Raw genomic sequence first — 22,769 nt, 5'->3', positions numbered from 1 at the left:
GAAAGGCAGAGGAAGCCATGTCTGTTGATCTTTGATTTCTCTGTATTTTCTTTGAAGTTCAGGGTGCTGACTCCCCTGAACTAGGTGAATGATATATGTGCTTGATTAAAGGAACAATATATGTGCTTCATTAAGGTGATTGTTAATTCCTCAAAAGTTGCCTTTCCTTTTATGAATGCAGATCTAAGAACCGTGAGAACAGGCCCCCTGTGTATGTTGGGGTGCTTACTGTTACATTATGGCGATGAGGATGGGATCTGCATAAATTAAAAGGAAAAGTATGGGGACCTGGATAATTGTCTGTTGTTTCCCAGTTGTGGTAGCTATGGTTTTGTCGAACCCCAGGAAGTGGAGGGGGCCAGAGCCAGGGCTTGAGTGGATTAGCCCAGCTCAGACTGTGCTGGAGAGGTGAATGCCCTGAGATTGTATTGTATGCAGAGCCTTGGAACCAGAGTGGAAAACTGTGTGCTGAACCCCTGGCAGAAATGGAGAATGACCAATGTGCTGATCTTGGTGAGGTGAGAGGAATGGGATGATAGAACTAACTTCACACAGACCCAGGCTTGCTCCTGCTAGAATATGAGGAACCCAGGAGCTCACAGTTCAGCCCTGGGGCAAGGTTGGGACTATGCAGCAAGGCACTGAGTGTGCTTTTTTGCAGTGTTGTCCTGGGATAGTTTGGGAACCAGGGGGTGAAGTTGCCTATGGTGGGTGGGGGGAAGTGCCCTGTACACCCCAAGGACTCTACGCTGATGGCTTTGTTGTCAAGAAGCTCCTCAGGACTAGGAAGCAGGGCTCACCTGAGAGTGCAGGGTGGGAAGGACACACCCCCAAGAGAACTTTGCTTGGACATTTCTATTTAGGATTGAGAAAGGAGGAGCTGGTTGCTCTCTCTTCAAAGAATGATGTTATGTTATGCCTATACCTTTGTGTTTGTTTAAAGCCATATGGCCACCCTGGTAATAAGTTGCTATGTTATGTATTCTGCAAATGCGAATTATGTTGTATTTATTTAAGAAATGTTAATGCCTATTTGTTCCAGGATCCATGGCCATTTAGAATGTAAGGCCAAGGATCCTGGAAGGGTGGGATGTAAGGACAAGCAAAGTAGGATCTTTTGCTATTTTTGTTTCACTAAAAGTGCCTCTGAATAATGTGATTAAGGAGGATATTTCCCACCCATTGTTGGGCCTGGGAAGATTTGTAGAAAGGTTCATGCCTTTTGTTAATGAGGCACTGGTTCTCAAGGGATGTGATGCCCTCTGGCTCTAAAAGGTGTATCAAGACTCAGAAGCAGGTTTTATTTTGGGGCTTACGGGTTGTAAGTGTTTCTTTGGCCAGACGAGGACTCTGGGAAGTCACTAAGAAGCTGTCCCCGCCTTGGAGAACCCAGTTGTCAGTGCTTCCCCCTCTGGTGACTACGATCAGACAGACTTGTCTGTTGATTTCTGACTTATGTATTGATTATGGAAAGGCAGAGGAAGCCATGTCTGTTGATGTTTGATTTCTCTGTACTTTTTTTGAAGTTCAGGGTGCTGACTCTCCTGAACTAGGTGAACGATATATATGCTTGATTAAAGTAATGATATATGTGCTTCATTAAAGTGACTGTTAACCCCTCAGAAAGCAAAAAAAAAAAAATTGTTGATATATTATGTTTTAACACTGCCTAGATTTCCCTCTCTAGCCTTTCTCCTTCTTTCCCTCCAGAAATGCCCCTTACAACAAATTTAAAAAAAAAAAAGAAGAGAAAAAATAAGCAAAACCAATCAAGGTCAAAAAAACCTCTGATATTAAATGTAATGTTCCACCCACGTGGTTCCCTAGCCTCTTCAAGGAGAAGAAGACATCTCCTATCTCTGTATTGGGGCCATACTGATTTATATTCCCATAACATTCATTTTCTACTGTTTTGTGGTGGCTGCTCCTTCCAGTTACATTACTGTAGTCATTGTGTATATTTTCCTGGCTCTGTCTACTTCACTTTGTATCAGTTCATATAAGTCTTCTCATGCTTCTCTGTATTCATCACTTCTTATAGTACAGTTAACACTCTATTATTTTTATATATCATGATTTTGCTTAGCATTTCCCCAGCTGATGGGCATCTACTTTGTTTTCAATTTTTGTCTTCCATGAAAAGGCTTTGCTATCTATATATTTTTGGAGACTTTCTTTTTGCCAATGACTTCTTTGAGGTATATACCTACCAACGGAACCTTTAGGTCAAAGGATATGGAAATTTTAGTCATTTATTTGCTTAATTCCAAGTTGCTTTACAGAATAGTTGGACTAATTCATAGTTTCACTAACAATATATTCTCCTCCTGGACCATTGCCTTATTGTGTGTATAACTCAATGAAACTATAAGCTATGCTATGCAGGCTTTTCTAATATGAACAAGTCACTGTGGAGCTCTAACAAAAGGTGATCCACTGGAGAAGAAGTTGCAGACCACTCCAGTACCTCTGCCAAGAAAACCCCACAGACAGTATTGTTCATGGGGCAATAACAAATCAGACACAACTGAAGGCCGAAACAGCAAACCTATCTTTTGACAACCCTTCCAATGTTTACTATTTCCTTCTTTGTCATCTTTGCCAATTTGCTGAAACCTCAGGGTTGTTTGGATTTGCATTTTTCTTATAATTAGTCATACTGTCTTTTCACTTAAGAATTCCAAAATCTCAGAGTCAGAAGGTGCAAAGCCTCTCCTACAATCTCTGTGGATGAGATAGAAAGAGGAGTTAAATGACAGTATAGTTAGGTAGATTTAAAAAAGTTGTACCCAAAGAGTAGTCAATTAATGGGTGGTTGTCACCTTGGATGGACATCTCCAGTAGAGACATGTGCTTAGCCTGTGTAATTTCATATTTTTATCAATGACCTAGATGAGGACCTGCATGGAATGCTTGTCACACTGGTAGGTGTCATAAGGCTGGGAGAGATGGCTAACATCCAAAAAGGTGTAAGAGGCAAGTGTGCTCTTTGGCCTAGAGAAATGAAGACCCATAAGGGAAGGGTCATAATTGAAGTCTTCAGATATTTGAAGGGTTATCTTGTAGAGGAAGTCTTTAATGTGTTCTGCTCAGCTGGGGAAGTCAAAAATAGGAAAAATGAGCAGAAATTGCAGAGTGGGAAATTTTGTCTTAATACAAGGAAAAAATTCCCAATAATTAAAGCTGCCCAAAATTAACTGGATAATGTTGATTGGTGCTGAATTTCCCTTACTAGAAATACTTAAGAGAAGGTTGCATTTGATTTTGTGCACAAGACAGACCAGATATTGCTGAGATCCCTTCTAACTTAAAAGCATATGCCCTCAGAAAAGGTGGAACCTGTCCTTCTTAGGATACAGTGTCAGAGTAGATGAGGTATTCTCACTTCCCTCTTCTCTCTCCTTCCCCCCTCCAACTTAACATCAAACAAAATGAGCATTTCCACACACAGTATAAAAGGAAATGATTTTGGGTGAGACTGTGCATCTCAATTGGGTATTTGCTTTTCTTTCAAATACACGCTAAGTTCAACATGTAACTTTTAAAGATTTTGTCTGTAGAGGATGGATGGGCAATTTCTGGTCCAAGTCCTGTCCTTGACACATTAATTTGAATTCTCCTATTGCCAGAGGTCCTAAGTTACAAAAAAAATGACTGATTTGCAAAAGTAGAAGGAGATTTCCACATCAGGAATTCCCCGCTCACTAACAAAATCACATGTCCAGACCAGAAAAAAAAAGTTTTATCAACATGAACTTAGAACGGCCATGGTGTAAGAACTATCAAATCACAGTTGCAAAGCAAATCAATATCGGGCATGAGTACATGAAAGGGACAAAGTGTGAAACGTACCTGAGCAGGGACCACATAATCCGCCACATCCCAGATCCGGAGCCCCAGTTCAGAGGTATTGGTCAAGGCCACGCCTTTTGCCTTTATGGTAATGGAGCTGATGACAGAGTCACTAGTTTGGTAGCCTTTTTCCCACACAAGCACCCACCTGGCAAATAGAAAGCTGATTAGACAGCAGCTTTTAAGCAGGTCTCCGTACAAGGAAGCTGGGGCTTTCTACTCATCATGCCATTTATATTGAGGCTTGGAAGGGACTTGGGAAAACATCTGCCCAAAGTCCCTCCTTTTACAGATGAAGAAATGAAACGAGAAGGGAAGTGACATAATTAGAAAAGCTGCCATTTAATTCCAGGTCTTCTGATCTCAAATCCAGATTTTTTTTCCCAGATAGAGGAAAAAAGCATTTATATGTGTCAGGTCCTGGGGATATATATGGGAGCAATGAAAATAGTTCTTACCCTCAAGGAGCTTACATTCTAGTGGAGGGAGGTGACATATAAAGGGGAGTTGAAAGGGGGAGAAGCAGTTTTAGGGGACAGGAGATGAAGATAGCAGGGAAGGGCCCGTTGAGGCCTAGTGCTCCCTTATCAGACTCTGGTGGTTCAGTCAGTGGAAGGTTATGGGAAGTGGGTGGGGGGAGGAAAAGAGGAGAGATGATGACTGTCCAATCATTTCAGTTATGTCCAACTTTTCATGACCCCATTTGGGGTTTTCCTGGCAAAGATACTGGAGTGGTTTGCCATTTCTTTCTCTAGCTCATTTTACAGATAGGGAAACTGAGGCAAGCAAGGTTTAAGTGACTCACCCAGGGTCATATACCTAGTAAGTATCTGAGGCCAGATTTGAACTCAGAATAATGAGTCTTCCTGACTACAGGCCTGGAACCCTGTCTACTGTCATCTAGCTGCCCCATGATGGCTGTAATACAGACATGTAATAAGATATGGAGATGGCTCATTGCCTTTAGGTCACTTCTGACGGCTAGAGGCTGGAGGCCTTCCATTTCATGGTCATTTAATGGTTATTTGGTTGAATGCCAATAATGCCTACTATGCTAGATCTGTAGGAATTACAAAAATATATGTGATAATCTCTGGCCTCAAGGAATTGACATTCTAGCAAACTCTGGATTCCATATTTCCCTTTCACATGAAAACGCTTGTTTTCCTGGTCAGTAAGTCTCTCCCCACACCAGTCCATCCTCCATTCTGACACTAAGAGATTTTTCTAAAGCCAAGCATGTCATTCCAGCGGTTCCCTATCCCCCCCAGGATCAAATATGAACCCTCTGTTTGGCTTTTAAAGTACTTTATAACCTGTCTCAGAAGCAGCAGGTGGCAGAGGGGATAGAACACTGAGCTTAGAGTCAGGAAGACCTGAGTTCAAATCTGATCCCAGATACTTAGCTCTATTACTCTGGGCAAATCACCAAAAAAAAAAAAAAAATCCCCCCCAAAACCCACCCCTCAAAAAAAGCCTGTTTGCCTCAGTTTCCACAGCTGTAGAATGGGGACAATAATAGCACCTACCTCAAAGTATTGTTGTAAGGATCAAATAAGAAAATACCTGTAAAATGTACTTAGCACAGTACTGGTACACAGTACTGGTATACAGTAGACACCATATAAATCCCTATTCTTTTCCTTTTACTCCCCCCTGCCAATGATTTTCATCCTCTTACACCTTAGCCTCCCCCCACCCTCTATCTATATCTTGTTTGTACATAGCTGCTTGCAGGTTGTCTCCCCAATTAGACTGTGAGCTCCCTGAAACCAAGGATGTGCCTTAGGACGTGCCTTTTGCCCTTCTTAGCACATAGTAGGTACATAATAAATACTGACTGATTTCAGAAATACTAATTATTTTTAAATTATTCTAGTCCCAAAAGCTTTCAATTAATCTGTAAGCGAAACTCGTATCAATGGATGTCTAACTACTAATTCTGAAAGGAGAGCTGCTCATCAGGATGAGCCCAAAAGGGCTTTCTCCTTGAAGTAATTCAAATGGTTCCAGGACAAGGGCAAAGGGTAGAGGCCCTGGAGCGATCCAGTTCAGCAGCAGCTCGGACACCTGAAGGGTGTGGAGGGAGAGCATTCCAGGCATGGGGTCACAAGCGAGAAGTTACAAAGTTAGGAGAGGGAGTATCTTGGATGAAGAACAAGGAGTAGATAAGGAGAGTGGTAAGGTAGGAAAGGGTCTGGTTGTAAAGGGTTTTAAAAGCCACAAGAATTTATATTTGATCTGGGAGGTAATAGGGAGCCATTGGAGTTTAAGGGTGGGAGGGAGGTGATGTGGTAGAACTTTGGCACCTGAGTGGAGGATCCATCCGAATAGAAAATGGTGTGAGATCAGGAAACCAAGCAGAAGGCTATCACAGTTACTTCAGGTCATTTGTGACTAGCTGGGAGATGGGGGGAGGGGGGGAAGAACCCTTTGAGGGAAGTAGTCTTAGAGAAACCGGGTAGTTTTAGGAAAATGATTCTTCAAGATTAAGTGACTATGGTTTTAAATCGATGAAGCAAAATGTTACCTTTCTCCTTACCCTGAATTCTATCTCTTCCTTGTGTTTTATCATACTGAGAGACTTCCTTGTTCAGGAATCCTGTAAATGTTATTCAAAATGTCTTATGAGGAAGAGATGTTTGAAGGCATGACAGACTCTCCCAGTTTGGACAGTTCTCTCTCCAGCAGAGTAATGCCTACGTTTAGAGTAATGGTAAGTTAATAAATGTTGTTTCTGGCAGGCTTGTGCCTCAACTGTAGAGGAGTACAATATTAATATATTTTTTTCTCTGACAACCTTAAGGAAAGCTAAGCTATCCTTTTCAAACCCTGACTGCAAGGGAGAGTTAACAAAAGCACTGATAACAGACGACAAACATCAGTTAACATTTTAAGTAACAGGAGGACTACAAATCGCTATCTGTGGCAAGAGAACTATCTGATCCTAATGCTATAAACACTGATAGGAATTTATATTTTGTTTCTCTTTCAGGGTTAGTTCTATCAGTTAAATCTCAGGATGAATTTCAGTTGAATGGCTAGGTTCACTCGGTCAGGGCAAGAACATTCATATTTTACCATCACCAATTAACAGTCAAAATGCAACTGGGGGCATATGGCTTCACATCAGTCATAAGGGGGCCATACATACCATGTGAGGAGCTACTACAGATAAAAAGATCTGGGTCTGGGAAATGCATTTTGGAGATCCTTTGTTCACTGACTTTAACATGATTACTTTGTTTCTGAATTCAAGATATATACAGAATGTATGAAGTATCTTCTAAAAAGGGCCATTCTCCTATAGATAAACAGCCAAAGGGTATGAATAGGCAGTTTTCAAAGGAAGAGGTATCTTTTCAACTGCCACATGAAGAAAAGATCCCAGTCATTGATAAGAAATGCAAATATTAAAAACTCTGAAAATGCACCTCTTGCCCATCAGATTGGCGACGACCCAAAAGAGAACATAACAATTGTTGATGAGGCTGGGGGAGGCAGGCACACTAAATGTACCGTTGATGGAGCTGTGGCTCAGTCTAATCATTTTGGAAATAAGTATAATAAAATCACTAAATGCGATTTTACTAAATGTGACATCACTAAAATCTATACCCTCATTAAGCCTCTATCCCAAAGAGATCTAAGGCAGAGGGAAAAGACCCCATATGTACACAATTAGTTTATAAATAGCACTCTTTTGTTGGTGTAGGAAAGAACTTGAAACAAAGTAGGTGCACATCATTTGGGGAATAACTGAACAGTTAATCAGCAAGTGGTTATTAAGTGCCTACTATGTTTCTGGCACTAGAGACACAGATATAAAAAAGAAACAATCCCTACTTGCACGGTATTTATATTCTAAAAGGCAAGACGGGTACCTATGGAAGTACATAATTCCTAAATATGTGAACACAATGGAATATTTTTGCCACTATCTTCTGGAATATAATCAGTATATTATTAAATGGGGCATAATAAGAAATAAAAAAAAAGAGATTGAGATACCTGGGAAAACTTGTATGAATTGATACAGAATGAATTGAGCAGAACCAGGGGGACAATTTATAGTGACCATAATAAGGTAAATATCTGTGAAAGACTTATGAACTCTGATCAATGTAAAGACCAGTTATGACTTCAGAAGATGGATGATAAAACCGCTTCCCATTTCTTGTTGGAAAATGAGAAGCTAAGAGTGCAGAATGAGATCTCCATTTTTAACTATGACCCATGTGTGATTTTGATCATACTTCTTACAAAGGAGGAATTTTATTTTTATCTCAGGAGAATTACTGGAGGTGGAGAGTGATGGTGATGCAAGAAAGTAAAAGAATGGTGATGGAAACATTAAAAATATAGAATATAAGAAAGCAGAAGGAATTTCATAAAAGGACACAGACAGTATTGGTAAGGAGTTCTACTGAACACATACTTAAAATAATTTGTAGGAATCATGATTTCATATACAATCTTCTTTTTCTTTTGTACGTGGAAATGTTACTATTTGTCAAGCTTATAATAAAAAAATTTAGCCCTAAAAAGTTGCTTTTTTCAAGAGAATTGTTGAGCGTGGGCATGGTCTTTCCCAGAGTTAAAGAATCATTAAGGAGAAAGAATCCAGAAATGTAATAAAAAAGAGACTCTCCCTGAAGAATTTTGACCTGAAAAACAGTAATAGATGAGAATTTTGTCTTTAATCTATAGGAGCTTATAGCTCTTCTAGGAAGAATACAGAGATCTAAGCTCCTGCTCACGAAGTACTGAAAAGCCTGAAGAGGAGAAACTAAGTACCAATTCCCCACATCCCACCCACCTGTGCACTTTCCTTTACTTTCCTCGACTGGTTTGGGAGAACAGCTGGGTCCGCAGCTCAGGCATGCGTTAGACCAGCTAGAGATGGGAGTTACCACTAATTTTCCTTAGCAAAACTGGCCAAGTTCCCTTTGAAGCACAATGTATATCATCACTCATTTCCAATCAACGGGCAGGTCCTTTGTACCGTTAGAACATTTATCTTAATCGCCCCCTTCTGTCCTCTGACACCCCCGTTGTCCGTCCTCTCATGCCTGGACCATTACCATAGCTGCTGGTGGGGTCTGCCTGCCTGCCTGCCTCCAGTCTTTTCCCATCCCGGCCCATCTTCCACCTAAGGTGCTGGTCTCATGTGCTCCTCACCCTCCCATTCAATAAATTCCAAGGCGTGCCCATCGCCTTCTGGATCAAACAGAAAATCCTCTGGCTTGTAAAGCCTGACCTGGCTGGCCCCATCCTATCCTTCTAATCTTACCTTCCCTCCACCTTCTCTTTGGTCCAGTAACAATCAGTCATCAGCAAACACCAATCCAACAACCCATGAACATTGACTAGGTACCTACTATGTGCCAGGCACCGTGTCGCTCCATCTCCCTGCTCCTGGTGGTCCCTCCTCACCTCTCCCCCAGGCTTCCCTTCCCAGATACAATCCCAAGCCCTCTTTATCCCAGTTCCTTCCCTCTGTTCTTTCCTACGTGTCCTGCACAGCGTCTGTTTGTACCCAGAGGTTTGAAGGTGGTCTCCCACCTTGGACTGCCGGGTCCAAGGGCAGGGACCATCTTTTGGCCCCCATTTTGCCCTCTGAGCTTGGCCCAGCCCTTGGCACAGGTTGCCCTTCCGTGGTCCTAGTCTCGGCCCACTCTCCCTGACCCCATTTGGGGCTTTCTTGGCAGAGACGGCAGAGTGGCTTGCCATTTTGCTTTCCGGCTCATTTTACAGATGGGGAAACTGAGGCAGGCAGGGTTTAAGGGGCATGCCCAGGGTCACACTGGAGAGCGTCTGCAGAAGCACACAGCAGGCGGTTAATGATGAGCCGCCGCCTGCCTCCCCGGCTGGTTGCTCCAGAACCTCGGCCGTCCAAGGGCTGGTCGGTGCCCCCAAGATAAAGGGGCGAGCTGAGTGTGCCCGGCACGTCCAGGGGGGCTGGGAAGGAGGGGGGCTCGGCTGGGCGAGGGGCAGGACGGGGCCTTGGGGCGGGGGCGCTGGGCTGCCTAACCCCTCCCCGAGGGACCTCGGCCCCTCCCCGCTCCCGCGTAATTGACAAAGCCAGCCCCCCTCCCCCCTCTCCCGCTCCAGCGTAAACCCCCCACCATTCCCCCGCCTCCCGGGCTCTCGCTTCCTCCCGGGCCTCCCGCCTCGTGACTGCCTGGCGCCGGGAGAGGTCGCGCGGCCGGGCGGCCGCAGGGGGCGTGGCCGCAGCGCCGCGTTAACCCTTTCCTCTCCCGCCCGTCCCCATGTGCCCGCGGGGCTCGCGCTCGGGCTCGCGCTCCGGCCAGTGCCGCGGCCCGCGGCTAGGGGGCGCCCTCGGGTCGGGCCCCGGGGCCGCGCGGCGCCCAGCGGGAGGCCTCGGCCGGGGCGCGCGCTTACCCGATGACGTAGGCGAGGATGAGCAGCTGCACGGCGCGGTTCATGAGCCCCACTTTGCGGCTGCGGATGAGCACGATGCGCGGCGTGTCGTACTCGAAGAAGAAGCTCGACAGCGCAGCCGCGCAGCCCGCCATGGCCTGCCGGGCTCGGGCCGAGCTCCTCGGGGGAGGCGGCCGCACGGAGCGCAGGCAGAGCACCCCGGCCGGGGCGGGGCGGGGCCGGGGAAAAGGCCGCCGAGGCCCCGCCCATCGCCCCGCCCCCGCCCGGAACCCGGACCTCGGGCGAAGCCGCGCCCGCGCGCTGGGAGGGGGCCGAGCCTGAGCCCGCGGCAGCCGGAGGAAGCCCCCTCCCCCTCTGCCCGCAGCTCCCCGCCCGTAACCCCCTCCCGGCTAACTTCGTGGGGCCCTACAATGACCAGCCCCGGATCTCACGGCCCGGGCAGCGGCGGGATTCGAACCCGGGACTTCCAGCCTGCTCTGCGCTGCCGCCCTCTCTGGGGCTGATACGGGCTCCTTTGAACGCGAGCGTTCTGCTCCGCTATGAACCGGCTCACGGCCGAGCCCGGGGTTGGGGTAGAGGCCATGGGGGCACTGGAGTGGGGGGACGGGCCCGGAGGCTGGACCCCAAGTTTACTGTGGGACCCTGGAGGCCGTCTAATCCAACCCCCTGATCGCGAACTGAAGAATGAGGCACCCCCTCCCTCTGTCTGTCTCTCCCATTCTCTCTCTCCCTCCCTCCCCTCTCCGTTCCTCCCTCCCTCCCTCATTTTTTCTTTCTCTCTCTCCCTCCCTCTTTCTCTTTCTCCCTCCCTCTCTCTCCCTCCTTCCCTCCCTCTCCCTTCCTCCCTCCTTCTCCCTCCCTCCCTCTCTCTCTCTCCCTCCCTCTTTCTCTCTCCCTCCCTCTTTCTCTTTCTCCCTCCCTCTCTCTCCCTCCTTCCCTCCCTCTCCCTTCCTCCCTCCTTCTCCCTCCCTCCCTCTCTCTCTCTCCCTCCCTCTCTCTCTCTCCCTCCCTCCCTCTTTCTCTTTCCCTTCCTCCCTCTCTCTTCCCCTCCCTCTCTCCCTCCCTCCTCCCTCCCTCCCTCTTTCTCTCTCTCCCCCTCCAATTCCCCCCTCTCCCTCTCTACCCCCTCTCTCTGCTCCCCCTCCGTCTCTCTCTGCTCCCCCCTCCCCTCTCCTCTTCTCTCTCTCTCCCCCTCCCTCTCCCTCCCTCCCTCTTTCTCTCTCTCCCTCCCTCTTTCTCTCTCTCTCTCCCTCTCCCCCTCCCCCTTTGCCCCCCCTCTCCCCCTCTCTCTTTGCTCCCCCCCCTTTCCCAGTTCTTTCATGGAGGGAGTTTCCACACAAGGAGTTCCAATGACATCACAGCTCCAGCGTCTCCCTTCCCCCCAGTGTCCCTTCCGGATCTAAGTTCTATCTTTTAACCTAGGAAACCTGGTGTGTGTGGTGGTGGTGGTGGTGGGGGGGGGGTGAATATTGAGTGACTTCTACATCTTAAAGTGTGCTTATACCCATCTGGGGACCACCAGAAGGTACGTCGCCGACCCCTTCCCTCCCCTCCGCGTCCGTAGGAGACGCTGATAATGGCTCGCCTTTGCAAAGACCTGTAAGGTATACAAGGCATCTTTGCTGCCGGAGCCCACTCCTCGCACTCTACCGAATTCCTGACATCCCTTTTCATCCTTTCTCTCGAACTACTGAATTTCCCCAGAGGCGCCCGGTTGCTAAGCAGCTGATCTCCGGGGATGCCGAGAAGGAGGAGTCTTTCCTCCGGTTAGCTGAGAGGCTCGTAGGGGCCGGGGCATCTCCTGCCAAGACCTGGAAAACAGGTGTGGCCAATTTGTTAAACTAACCCCAATTTATAGGCTAATGGAGGGGAAACATTTGTCCATTTTTACAAGCACTTCTCAGAGAAAATGCCCCTGGAATTTGATTTCTAACTTATTTGTGATTAGTGGTTAATTTATTCCATGTTTGGTGAGGAAAGGATTGGAGGGCCACATGTGCCCCCCTGAATTTATATAGAGAACATTTCTGCCACTTTCTTTAGTTAAGCCATTCAAATACAGTTGTGATTGATCCTTAATGTAGCTTTGTTTCTTGGGCTCTGAGAGGACACGTGCCCCCTTGGCTGAGGTTAGGACCACTGGGGGCAGAGGGATCTCTAGGAGATGCTCAGATGCCCTCCCTCCTATATGGAAGCAATGTTGCCACTCACTCTGCAGGACGTGATTTCTTATTCATTTGAAGTATTGGGGATGGGCTGTTCTACCCTAACTTACCCAGCGTTCAGCCAACATCTGATGGACCAGAGACAAGCTTTTGAAAGATTACTTATTAGCTCATGTTAGAGAAGGATGTTTCAGTGTGGCTCACCTAAGATTGTACCAAGTCAGTCCTTTTTCTCTCTCCTGCCAAACTCTGCCCTGGGCTCTCCCTGGATCACTAAGCCCACTAAGCCTGGGGTGGGGGTGGGGAAGGGCATAGCCTTGAAATGGGGCTCAGGACAGTCTAGGAGCTTGGACTGGGAGGAGTTCTTCTGCATGTCATCCCCATCTTATTCTACATAATTCTAGCCTTCCAGTTCTGCAAGGAAGGGCCCTTAGAAATTAAATGGTGGAGCTGGAGGGAAGCTTGGGGCAGTGGATGTTAGAGCCCGAGGAGAGAGAAGCTACTTCAGTTTGCTCATTTGACAGCTGGGGAAGCTGAGGCTTCCAGGGGGCAGGTGACTTGTCTGAGATCATACAATATTAATGGCAGAGTCCCTCCTACTAGACTATAAGCCCCTCGAGGGCAGGACTATGTTATCATAGCCTCACAGGACTTAGAGCTATAAGGGGACTTAGAATCTTAAATGTCAGGGTTGGAAAGGACCTTAGAACATACATAGACTGTCAGACCTGGAAGGGACCTTGGAACATGCATGTCAAAACCCGGAGAAGCTTTAGAACAGAGAATTCCAGAGCTGGGAGTGAGTTTAGAATATAATATCAGAGCCAGAGGCTCAGTCCTCCCATGGGAATTGATGAGGACAGATGGGGAAACTGAGGCCCAGAGGGGGAAGTGTCTGAGGTGACACAGTAAGTTAACGTCAGGGTTTCCCCATCTAGATCATAAGTGCCTTCTAGGTGGGACTGTTGTTTTAGGTTTAGAACTGGAAAGCATCTGAGAGATTGGTCCAGTCTACTCATTGTATAGATGGGAAAGACCCAAGAAGTAAAGGAGTTTGCCCTAATCACACAGACATAAAGGAGCTGAGTCAGTATTTGAACCAGACCTTCTAAACTTTATGTGGTACTGGAATTCAGCTAAGCTTCCTTGCCCAGGGCAGAAGAACCCCACCAAGCTGCAGGGGGCTGAGTTGAACCCTCAGGGGCAGCCCATGCCCCTCTCCCTGGCTTAGGTTCTGTCCCTCTAGGAGAACTGCCTTCAAGAGCACCCTGTCAGAAGAGCATGTGCAGGAAAACAGCCTGGGGCTGCTGACAGGATACCTGAGGGAGATCTTGGAGGCTATCACAGGTTCAGTGGACAAGTGTCCTCCAGCCTTGAGAACCACAGCTGTACTGGAGGGTGGAGGAGCACTTACCTGAGAGGTGGGGGATGGGAGAGAGGGGAAGAGGGATTGGGCTTGGGAGCATGGGAGCATGGGGGCAAGGGGAGGCAGGCACAGTGTGGAGGTCACTGCACATGCATGCAGTGCACTTAGAAACTCTTTTCACAACTGATTCATACACAGGCCAGTGAAGAACCTAGGTCAGGTGTTGTCATCTTCCCTTTATAATTAGGAAAACTGAGGCCCAGAAAGCATAGAATGTCAGGGCTGAAAGGGTCTTCAGAACATCAGAGCGAGGAGGAAGCTTAGAACAGAGGATGTCAGGGCTGGGAGGGGACTTAGAGATTTCATTTAACTCCCTTATTTTAAAGAGGAGAGAACTGAGGATTCAGAGAGTTCTCTAAACTTTTGCTTTTCTGATCGATACAATGATCCAAGACAGTTCATGATGAAATATACTATCCACCTCCACAGAGAGAACTGATGAACTCCGAGTGCAAATTGAAATATAACTTTTAAACTTTATTTTTCTTGCCTTTTCTTTTTGTACCCTGGCTAATATGGAAATAAGTTTTGTATGATCTTACATGTGTAATTGAAATATTGCTTGTTTTCTCAATAGAAGGGAAGGAGGGAGAGAATTTGGAACTCAAAAAAAAGTAAAAATAATTAATTTTTAAAAGAAAAAAAAGACAGACTATTTGACAGTGCCAAGAATTTGAGTAGCAAGACCTAATTCTTCTTGAGTTTTCAGCATGGAGCCCTGGTCTACCCAAATGAGGGACAGGCCACAATTACCCACTGTGGTTACAGCTGTGGGTTACAACTCTGACTACACCCATCATTCAGACTCACTTTTTAGTATGTGGAAAGAAATATGAAAAACAGGAACACTTTAAGCTTTACCACTTTTCTGTGTCATGTCTGTGTGCGCTTGTCAGTGTGTCCATCTTTGAGTGAGTACTCTTGCTGACATTAGTAACGCATCTTTGTTGGTTATACATTCAAGTTTTTATTAGGCACTATTGGTGCGTATGAAAATAAGAGAAATAAAATTTGGAGTTGGAAGGAATCTTTGGGATGATTGAATCTAACCCCTTCATTTTACTGCTGAGGTTACTGAGTCCCGGGCTATATCCAAGCTGGTGACCTTGCACAGGCTTCCTCACTTAAATCCAATTCACCTGCAAGTCCTAGCACCACCTTTCTGATGTCATGGTCCTCTTCCAGAATGAACAAACCCAGGTCCTCTGATTTCATGGTCATTGCTGTTCCCACACTGCCTTGCTACATAAGACCTGCCAATAAGATATTTACAAATCAAATATTCAAATTGATTTGTGATTTTATCAACCTGAAGTTTCTTTCCTAAATTCTAGATTGCAAAGTATCCACACTTGCCCAAATCATGTGACTCCCCTTTGCTATCTCATTAGTTTGCCATGGGGGACCATGCAGTATGGGTGGGTGGGTGGAATTGGTTCCTTGGTTTCTCTTGACATCCCAGAGATACCAATGGAATGTACCAACTTTCCAGTGGTGTAATCTGACCTCTTGCTATATGGTCAGCCCATCTTCCTTCTCATTCATGCATTTGTTAAGTGACACACTTTACTTCTGGTCTTCCGAACAGTTGCTTGTTTGTAATCTATAAGAGCCTATTATACCTACTATACTTCTTTGTCCTCCTCTGGGTAATAGTAATTTTAAGCTCTTTGGAGGTTACAGTCTTCCATGAGTCATGGCTCTAGGAAAACCCTGGGTAGAATATTGATATTATAAAAATGGTCTTATATTGTTCGAACATCACGGTCCCAGCTGTGCCTGGGAAAGAAAGAAACAAAAAGGAGAGGCAGAAAGATGGAATTGGGTCTATGGAGAAGATTTATGCTTGAGATGACAGAGCTTTGAGGGAGAACATCAAGGGATTGAGTCACTAAATACCTTACGAAGGGAAAGAGGCCAAAAGTATGGGGGAAAAAAGCCCAACTCAGACATCTTCATTACTATGGAAGTATCAAGAGCTCATGACCTATATGCCCCCTTTTCTATCTATATAAAATTGTTATTCCAATAATGTACCTGTCCTTCATTACAGTATGAGGGAGGGAAGAGAATACATTATTCCATGATAGACTGAAACTTTATCATCACACAATCGACTGTGAAAGATGTTGAAAATATAAGATTCCACTATGCTTTTTTGTGGAATATGACCAAAAAAAAATAGAATAAAAATAGATCAAAATGTTGTTTATTCTTATGCATATGGAAGGGTGAAACTCCCACCCCAATTAATGTAAAACACACACACACACACACACACACACACACACACACACACACACACACACACACACACACACACACACACCCAGAAGACCTAGACAGCTCTACTGAATAAAGTAACCAAATGCGTAAACTAGGGTGATGCAATCCTTAGTTAATTTGAAAGGATTAAAGTATTTTGATCATTGAATAAAGATAGATGATATCACACAGGAACTTTCTTACAATTGGCTGAAAGAATCGACCCACCACTGGGCCTGTATATAAAACAGAAGGCCAGTTTGACATCCTGGAGTTAATCAATGCAAGTTGACTGACAGACGCAGGTGACTGAGGATACCCTCTCTTCTGTCCCTACAAGTGGTCATCCAGTTTGTGCTTGAATTTTATTTTATTTTTACTTATTTTATTTCTTTTATTAAGAAGGAATCATTTCCTTATGGGCAGCCCAGGCCACTTTAGGGCAGCTGTCCTTATTAGAAAGTTTTTCCTTATGTCCAAGGTCTAGTGGAGAAGTTCAACCATGTCCCTGAAAGGGCATTGTTTAAAAGGAGAGAAGATGCATGTCAGAGCTCCCTGTAGACTACAAGTTTCTTGAGGGCAGGGACTGTCTTTTTACCTTTCTTTTGTGCTTAGCACAGTGCCTGGCACATAGTAGGTGCTCAATAAATGCTTGTGGACTGACTGACTCTCTAGTATTAGTAGAAAACTAGTCATATTTAGACTGGAGAAAAGAAGACTTAGTTTTTTAAAATTTTGGATGGTACTTTCAATTAAAGTGATGTAAAAGGAACTTTGATAAAGAAATACCTTCTTGTAATGAAGATCTTCAATTATTCTACCATCTCTAATCTTTGAGAGTTGTCAGGGGGCATGGAGAGGGGCCTTAAGAGGTGAAGTGAGTTTCCCAGAATCACCTAGGCAGGATGGGTCAGTGATGGGACCTGAAACAAGATGGAGAACATGATGTCAGTCTTAAAATATGGCTGTCATATAAAATTCAGCATGAGTCAGGAATATACTGATTCTGACAGAGTAATAGATCCAACAGTCTAATTAGTACAGGGTAGGGGCAGAGCCAAGATGGTGCAGGGACTCTCTTGAGTTCTCCCCCAAACAGTTTCAAATAACTAAAAATGACTCTAAACAAATTCCAGAGCAACAGAACCCACAAAATGACAGAATGAAACAAATTTCCAGCCCCAGACAACCTGGAAGGTCAATAGGAAAGGTCTATTGCACTGGTGTGGGAGTGGAACACAGTCCAATGTGGGCCATGCCAGCACAGACTAGGTCAGAGCAGGCCTCAGTGGACTGAATCATTGGCAGCTGAGGTGATTTCCAGACTTTTCAACCCAAGAACTCTGGAGATAACTTGGAAAGCCAGTGGAAAATATCTATTGGACCTGGGAGAGAGAAGAATATGGTAAGGCCACAACCCCAGAGTGGTGGTGGTGGCCTCAGCAGCAGCAGTGGCTATTTCTAGAGCTCTCAGCCCACAGATGGTGGTTGATCAGAGAGAGTTTGCAGGGATCTCATTACTGGCACTGAGGCAGGATTCTCTTGCTTTGCCCGATATGGGTCACAGTCCTGGGTGGTCGTCCTGGGGCAAGGACATGGTGGAGCTTGTGGCAGCAATGGAGAAGGAATCCTCCTCCCAGTTCTAAGGTAGAGAAGAATGTTTGTGGTTACTCGCAGATCAGAGCACAGATCAGTAGAAGAGTAAATACTTCTCCTTTGATCATACAACCTTGGAAGAACTAAAAATTTACAGATTCCTAGAAATATCTCTGAAGACAGCTGTGCAAAATCCCTAAAGCCTGGGACAGTGCCCTCTCCATTCTGGAAGCAAAATTCTACCTTAACAAAGAGCTAAAAAGTCAAGTAATTGGCTGGGAAAATGAGCAAACAGAACAAAAAAAAAAACCCAGACTGTAGAATCTTACTTTGGTGACAAGGAAAATCAAAACATACAACCAGAAGAAGACAACAAAGTCAAAGCTCCTACATGCAAAGCCTCCAAGAAAGATATGAATTGGTCTCAAGTCATGAAATAGCTCAAAAAGAATTTTGAAAATCAAGTAAGAGAATAGAGGAAAAATTGGGAAGGGAAATGAGAGTGATACAAGAAAACCATGAAAAATGAGTCAACAACTTGCTAGAGGAGACCCCCCCAAAACACTGAAGAAAATAACACCTTAAAAATAGACTAACACAAATGACTAAAGAGGTCCAAAAAACCAATGAGGGGAAGAATACCTTAGAAAGCAGAATTGGTCAAATGGAAAAAGAGGTTCAGAAGATCGTTGAAGAAAATAATTCCTTAAAAATAAGAATTGAGCACATGGAAGCTAATGACTCTGTGGGAAATAAAGAAAAATAAAACAAAACCAAAAGAATGAAAAAATAGAAAACAATGTGAAATACCTCATTGGAAAAGCAACTGTCCTAAAAAAAATAGTTTCATCAGAATAATTTAAAAATTATTGGACTACCCGAAAGTGATGATCAAAAAAGAGAGCCTAGACATCATCATTCAAGAAATTATCAAAGAAAATTGTCCTCATATTTCAGAACCAGAGGGGACAATAGAAATTGAAAGAATCCTCTGATCACCTCCTGAAAGAGATCCCAGAAGGAAAACTCCTAGGAATATTGTAGCCAAATTTCAGCGTTCCCAGGTCAAGGAGAAGATATTGCAAGCAACCAGAAAAAACAATTCTAGTATTGTGTAAACACAATCAGGATAACACAAGATTTAGCAGCTTCTACATTAAGGGATCAGAGGGCCTGGAATATGATATTCTGGAAGTTGAAGGAGCTAGGATTAAAACCAGGAATCACCTACACAGCAAAACTGAGTATAATCCTTCAGGGGAAAAAATGGATATTCAATGAAATAGAGGACTTTCAAACATTCTTGATGAAAAGACTAGACCTGAATAGAAAATCTGACTTTCACGTACCAGATTCAAGAGAAGCATGAAAAGGTGAACAAGAAAGAGAAATCATAAGGGTCTTATTAAAGTTGAACTGTTTACATTCTTTCATGGAAAGATGGTATTGGTAACTCATGAGGCCATTTCTCAGTGTTAGGGTGGTTGGAGGGGATATATATGTGTGTGTGTGTATATATAGGTATGTATAGATATGTATAGATATACATGTGTGTATATACACAGATACACATATATACATACACATACATATGTGTATATACATATACATACTACATACACATATGTACGTGTATATACATATATATAGAGAGAGAGAGAAGAGAGAGAGGGCACAGTGAGTTGAATATGAAAGGATAATATCTAAAAAATAAAATTAAGGAGTGAGAGATAGGAATGTACTGGGAGAAGGAGAAAGGGAGAGGTAAAATGGAGTAAATTATGTCACATAAAAGAGGCAAGAAAAAGCTTTTACAGTGGAGGGGAAGAGGGGGAAGGTGAGAGAGAATGAGTGAACCTTACTCCCATCAGATTTGGCTGAAGGTGTGAATAGCATACATATTCAATTGGGCAAGGAAATCTATCTGACCCTATAGGAAAGTATGGAGAAAGGGAATAAGAGGGGAGGATGATAGAAAAGAGGGCAAATGGGGGGAGAGGTAATCAGAAGGTGGGACAAGGTCAAAGGAGAGAATAGAATGAATAGGGGGGAGAATAGGATGGAGGGAAATATAGTTAGTCTTTCAAAACATAACCATTATGGAAGTATTTTGCATGACTACACATGTATAACCTACATCAAATTCCTTGCCTTCTCAAGGAGGGTGTGTGGGGAGGGAGGAAGGAGAGAATGTGAAATTTCAGTTTTAAAAATGAATGTTAAAAATTGTTTTTACATGCAATTGGGAAATAAGATATACAGGCAATGGGATATAGAAATCTATCTTGCCCTACCGAAATATAGAAGGGAAGGGGATAAGAAAAAGGGGGAGTGATAGAAGGAAGGGTAGATTGGGGGAAGGAGTAATCAGAATACATGCTGTCATAGGGTAGGGATAGGGGAGAGAGGGGGAGAAAATTTGGAACTCAAAATTTTGTGTAAGTGAATGTCAAAAACTAAAAATAAATTGATTTTAAAAAGAAAAAATAATAATTAGCACAGGGTAGAGAATGATTAAGAGCTCCTACAAAATAGAGGATATGCCTCTTCCTAGGATGTTATTGTTATGCAGTAGGTTAAAAAAAAGGATGTATTTTTCTTGTGAGAGGAGGCACAGAACAGCTTCCCCAGGGTCTCATGATCATCTCTCCCACAGCCCCAAGGGAGAGTGAGGAGAAAACAGGTCATGGTTTTCTTCTTGGGGTGTCAAAATATTTTGGAGATATTCTGTTTCCCAGAGCTAAGGGCAAACAAGAAGACTGTCCTGAGCTTGGCATAACAATAATGCTTTGCACTCAGGATGATATTACCCTTGGCAAAGTATATTACTTGGACCAGCACCAGGTGTTCACTGAGGGATTTATTTCCCCCTATTTCTTAGGGCCATCCCTCACATATTCACAATCTCTGTTTCTTGTCACTGACAGGTACTACATTCCTGTTCTTGTTATAAAACTGTGGTTCTGTACCCTAGAGGGTGGGCATGACCCCCAAGACTTGAGAAAATGCTGTTCCCACAGGGCCTATTGGAACAGTAACTAAAGACCTAAAATGATTATGTCATGGTCCAGCCCAGGATGTATACAAGACCTGTCAGTTCAGCATGTTAAGCTCTGCTTCTTGGGGGGATGGGGGTGCTTCTTCATGTATGTGTCATTTTCCTTACTCTGAAATTAATTAAACTTCTGTTTGTGTCCAGACTTTCCTATCTATAGCCTGCTTTGTTTGTTTGGTTCTGGCCACCCAGATGTTAGAAGTCGGTTCTAGTCTAGTTGATCAGGGGGCCTACAGGTGGTGGTGAAAATGTGCTGGGGGCATGCCTGGAGATGAGGTTCTGGGAGCTCTTGGGGCAATTGGATGCAACTACGGGAGAATAAGACTGCATGACTCAAAAAGCAAGCAAGTTTCATTCCCATGAAGCCAGTGACAGTCTTGTTTCCAAAAATATCACAGAACAGCAGTAAAAATGAAAGATCAAAGCATCTCATCCTTTGAGAGAATCTGGCCCAATTAATTGCATTCCTGACTTTGGATCCTGATAATATCCTTTATGGGAAAGTTACGCGTGACACTTTCCATCATTAAAATGCAAAGCTGCTCTTAAAAATAAAAGCTGTCCCCAGTGCTTAGGATAGCTCTTGGCACATGGTAGGTACTTAATAAATGCTTGTTGACTGACTATTGACCAACTGTCCAATTGGTACATCTTGGAACAGAAAAATGAAGAAGTCAAAGTCCCTGATAATAGTTAGTATTTATATAGATCAAATAATGATAATAGAATGACAATATTGAGCATTTGTATAACATTTTAAGGTTTGCAAAGCTCTTTATTATCTCATGTGATCCTTGGAAGGTAGGTGCTATTATTAACCCCCTTTTACAGATGAGGAAACTGAGGCACAGAGAGGTTAAATGACTAGCCTAGGGTTACCCAGCTAGTGTCTGAGGCGGGATTTGAATTCATCTTCTTGATTCCACGTCCAGTGCTTATCCACTGTGCTACCTCACAGCCTGATCCCAGTAATACATAGCACTGAATATTAAATACTTGTTTCAATATAGTGCTAGAGCCATTAAGGGATAGGGACTATTCCAGTGATACCTTTACTATAGAGAATTCCCAGGTGAGGAAAGTCCTTCTGCCAATGTAGGTTCTCCTTCTTGGCAACTGAGAGTTTTAGAAAGTTGGGAATAGACCTTATCAAGCAGTGATCATCAAATCTTTTTGGTCTCACAACCCCTTTACTCTCTTCACAATTATTGAGCTCAAAGAGATTTTATTTGTGTGGGATATATTTATTGATATTTACCATGTTAGAAATAATTATAATAGTGAACACTTGTATAGCACTTTGAGATCTGCAAAGCACTTTACAAATGTGATCTCACTTGATCCTCACAACAACCCTGGGGTAGGTTCTATTTATTATCCCCATTTTACAGATAAGGAAACTGAGAGAAGCAGAGGGTAAGTGATTTGCCCAAGGCTACACATCCAACAGAAAGGCATGACGGAGTGATAAGGTGCTTCTTCCACTGTCTTAATGTCTGCTCTTCTTTTGCCTAGCAAAGAGCAGGTCATCAATTCTTGCCCCATTGCAATGATAATTTCATTCTTCAAAAGATGTAGAAGCAATATGAATAGTTCCTATTTGGATTTGATTTTAGTGCAAGCAGGGGCTACAGCAGAAGAAGATAAAGATCTGTCGTGTGTGTATGTGTGTGTGTGTGTGTGTGCGTGCGTGCAAATAATCACTCCATCGTAAGGTTTGTGGTAGAGAAAGAAAGAAAGGTCTGAAATAGTCTGTTATAGATTTTAGGAAAGAAGATTTGAAAAGATTCTGAGGAAAGAATTGATAGGATTTAGTAACTTAATAATCTGCAGAAGACATCAGTCAGTGGATGGGAGGCTCTTATGAATGAAATTCTGAAAAGTCAAAGGGAAATTATTCTAGGGAAGAATAAAATGGGAAGGTAGCTAAAAATATTGATATGATTGTATAGAAAGCTTGTTAAGTGTCCAAAGATCTCATGCCTGCATGAGATCTTTCTTCTGG

General features: G+C 44.0%; 1 protein-coding gene and 1 long non-coding RNA gene across 2 annotated transcripts in view; both read right to left on the bottom strand.

Moving 5' to 3' along the window:
* The window catches only part of P2RX4 (purinergic receptor P2X 4), a 30,165-nt gene extending 19,670 nt beyond the window's left edge, over positions 1 to 10,495 (bottom strand). The window contains exons 1-2 of the mRNA XM_072600511.1: positions 10,258 to 10,495; positions 3,853 to 4,000 (exon numbers count right to left, since the gene is read on the bottom strand). Of these exons, the coding sequence (XP_072456612.1) occupies positions 3,853 to 4,000; positions 10,258 to 10,391 (282 nt within the window). The 5' untranslated portion in view covers positions 10,392 to 10,495. The remainder of the gene's footprint in view (positions 1 to 3,852; positions 4,001 to 10,257) is intronic.
* A 3,639-nt stretch (positions 10,496 to 14,134) lies between these two features.
* Positions 14,135 to 22,769, bottom strand: part of LOC140499298 (uncharacterized) — a 13,635-nt gene continuing 5,000 nt past the window's right edge. The window contains exons 3-4 of the long non-coding RNA XR_011965345.1: positions 16,903 to 17,036; positions 14,135 to 15,101 (exon numbers count right to left, since the gene is read on the bottom strand). This is a non-coding gene — a long non-coding RNA (uncharacterized lncRNA). The remainder of the gene's footprint in view (positions 15,102 to 16,902; positions 17,037 to 22,769) is intronic.

The sequence above is a fragment of the Notamacropus eugenii genome, chromosome 4, assembly GCF_028372415.1.
Source record: "Notamacropus eugenii isolate mMacEug1 chromosome 4, mMacEug1.pri_v2, whole genome shotgun sequence".
NCBI lineage: Eukaryota > Metazoa > Chordata > Mammalia > Diprotodontia > Macropodidae > Notamacropus > Notamacropus eugenii.
This window is presented reverse-complemented; position numbering and strand designations above follow the sequence as displayed.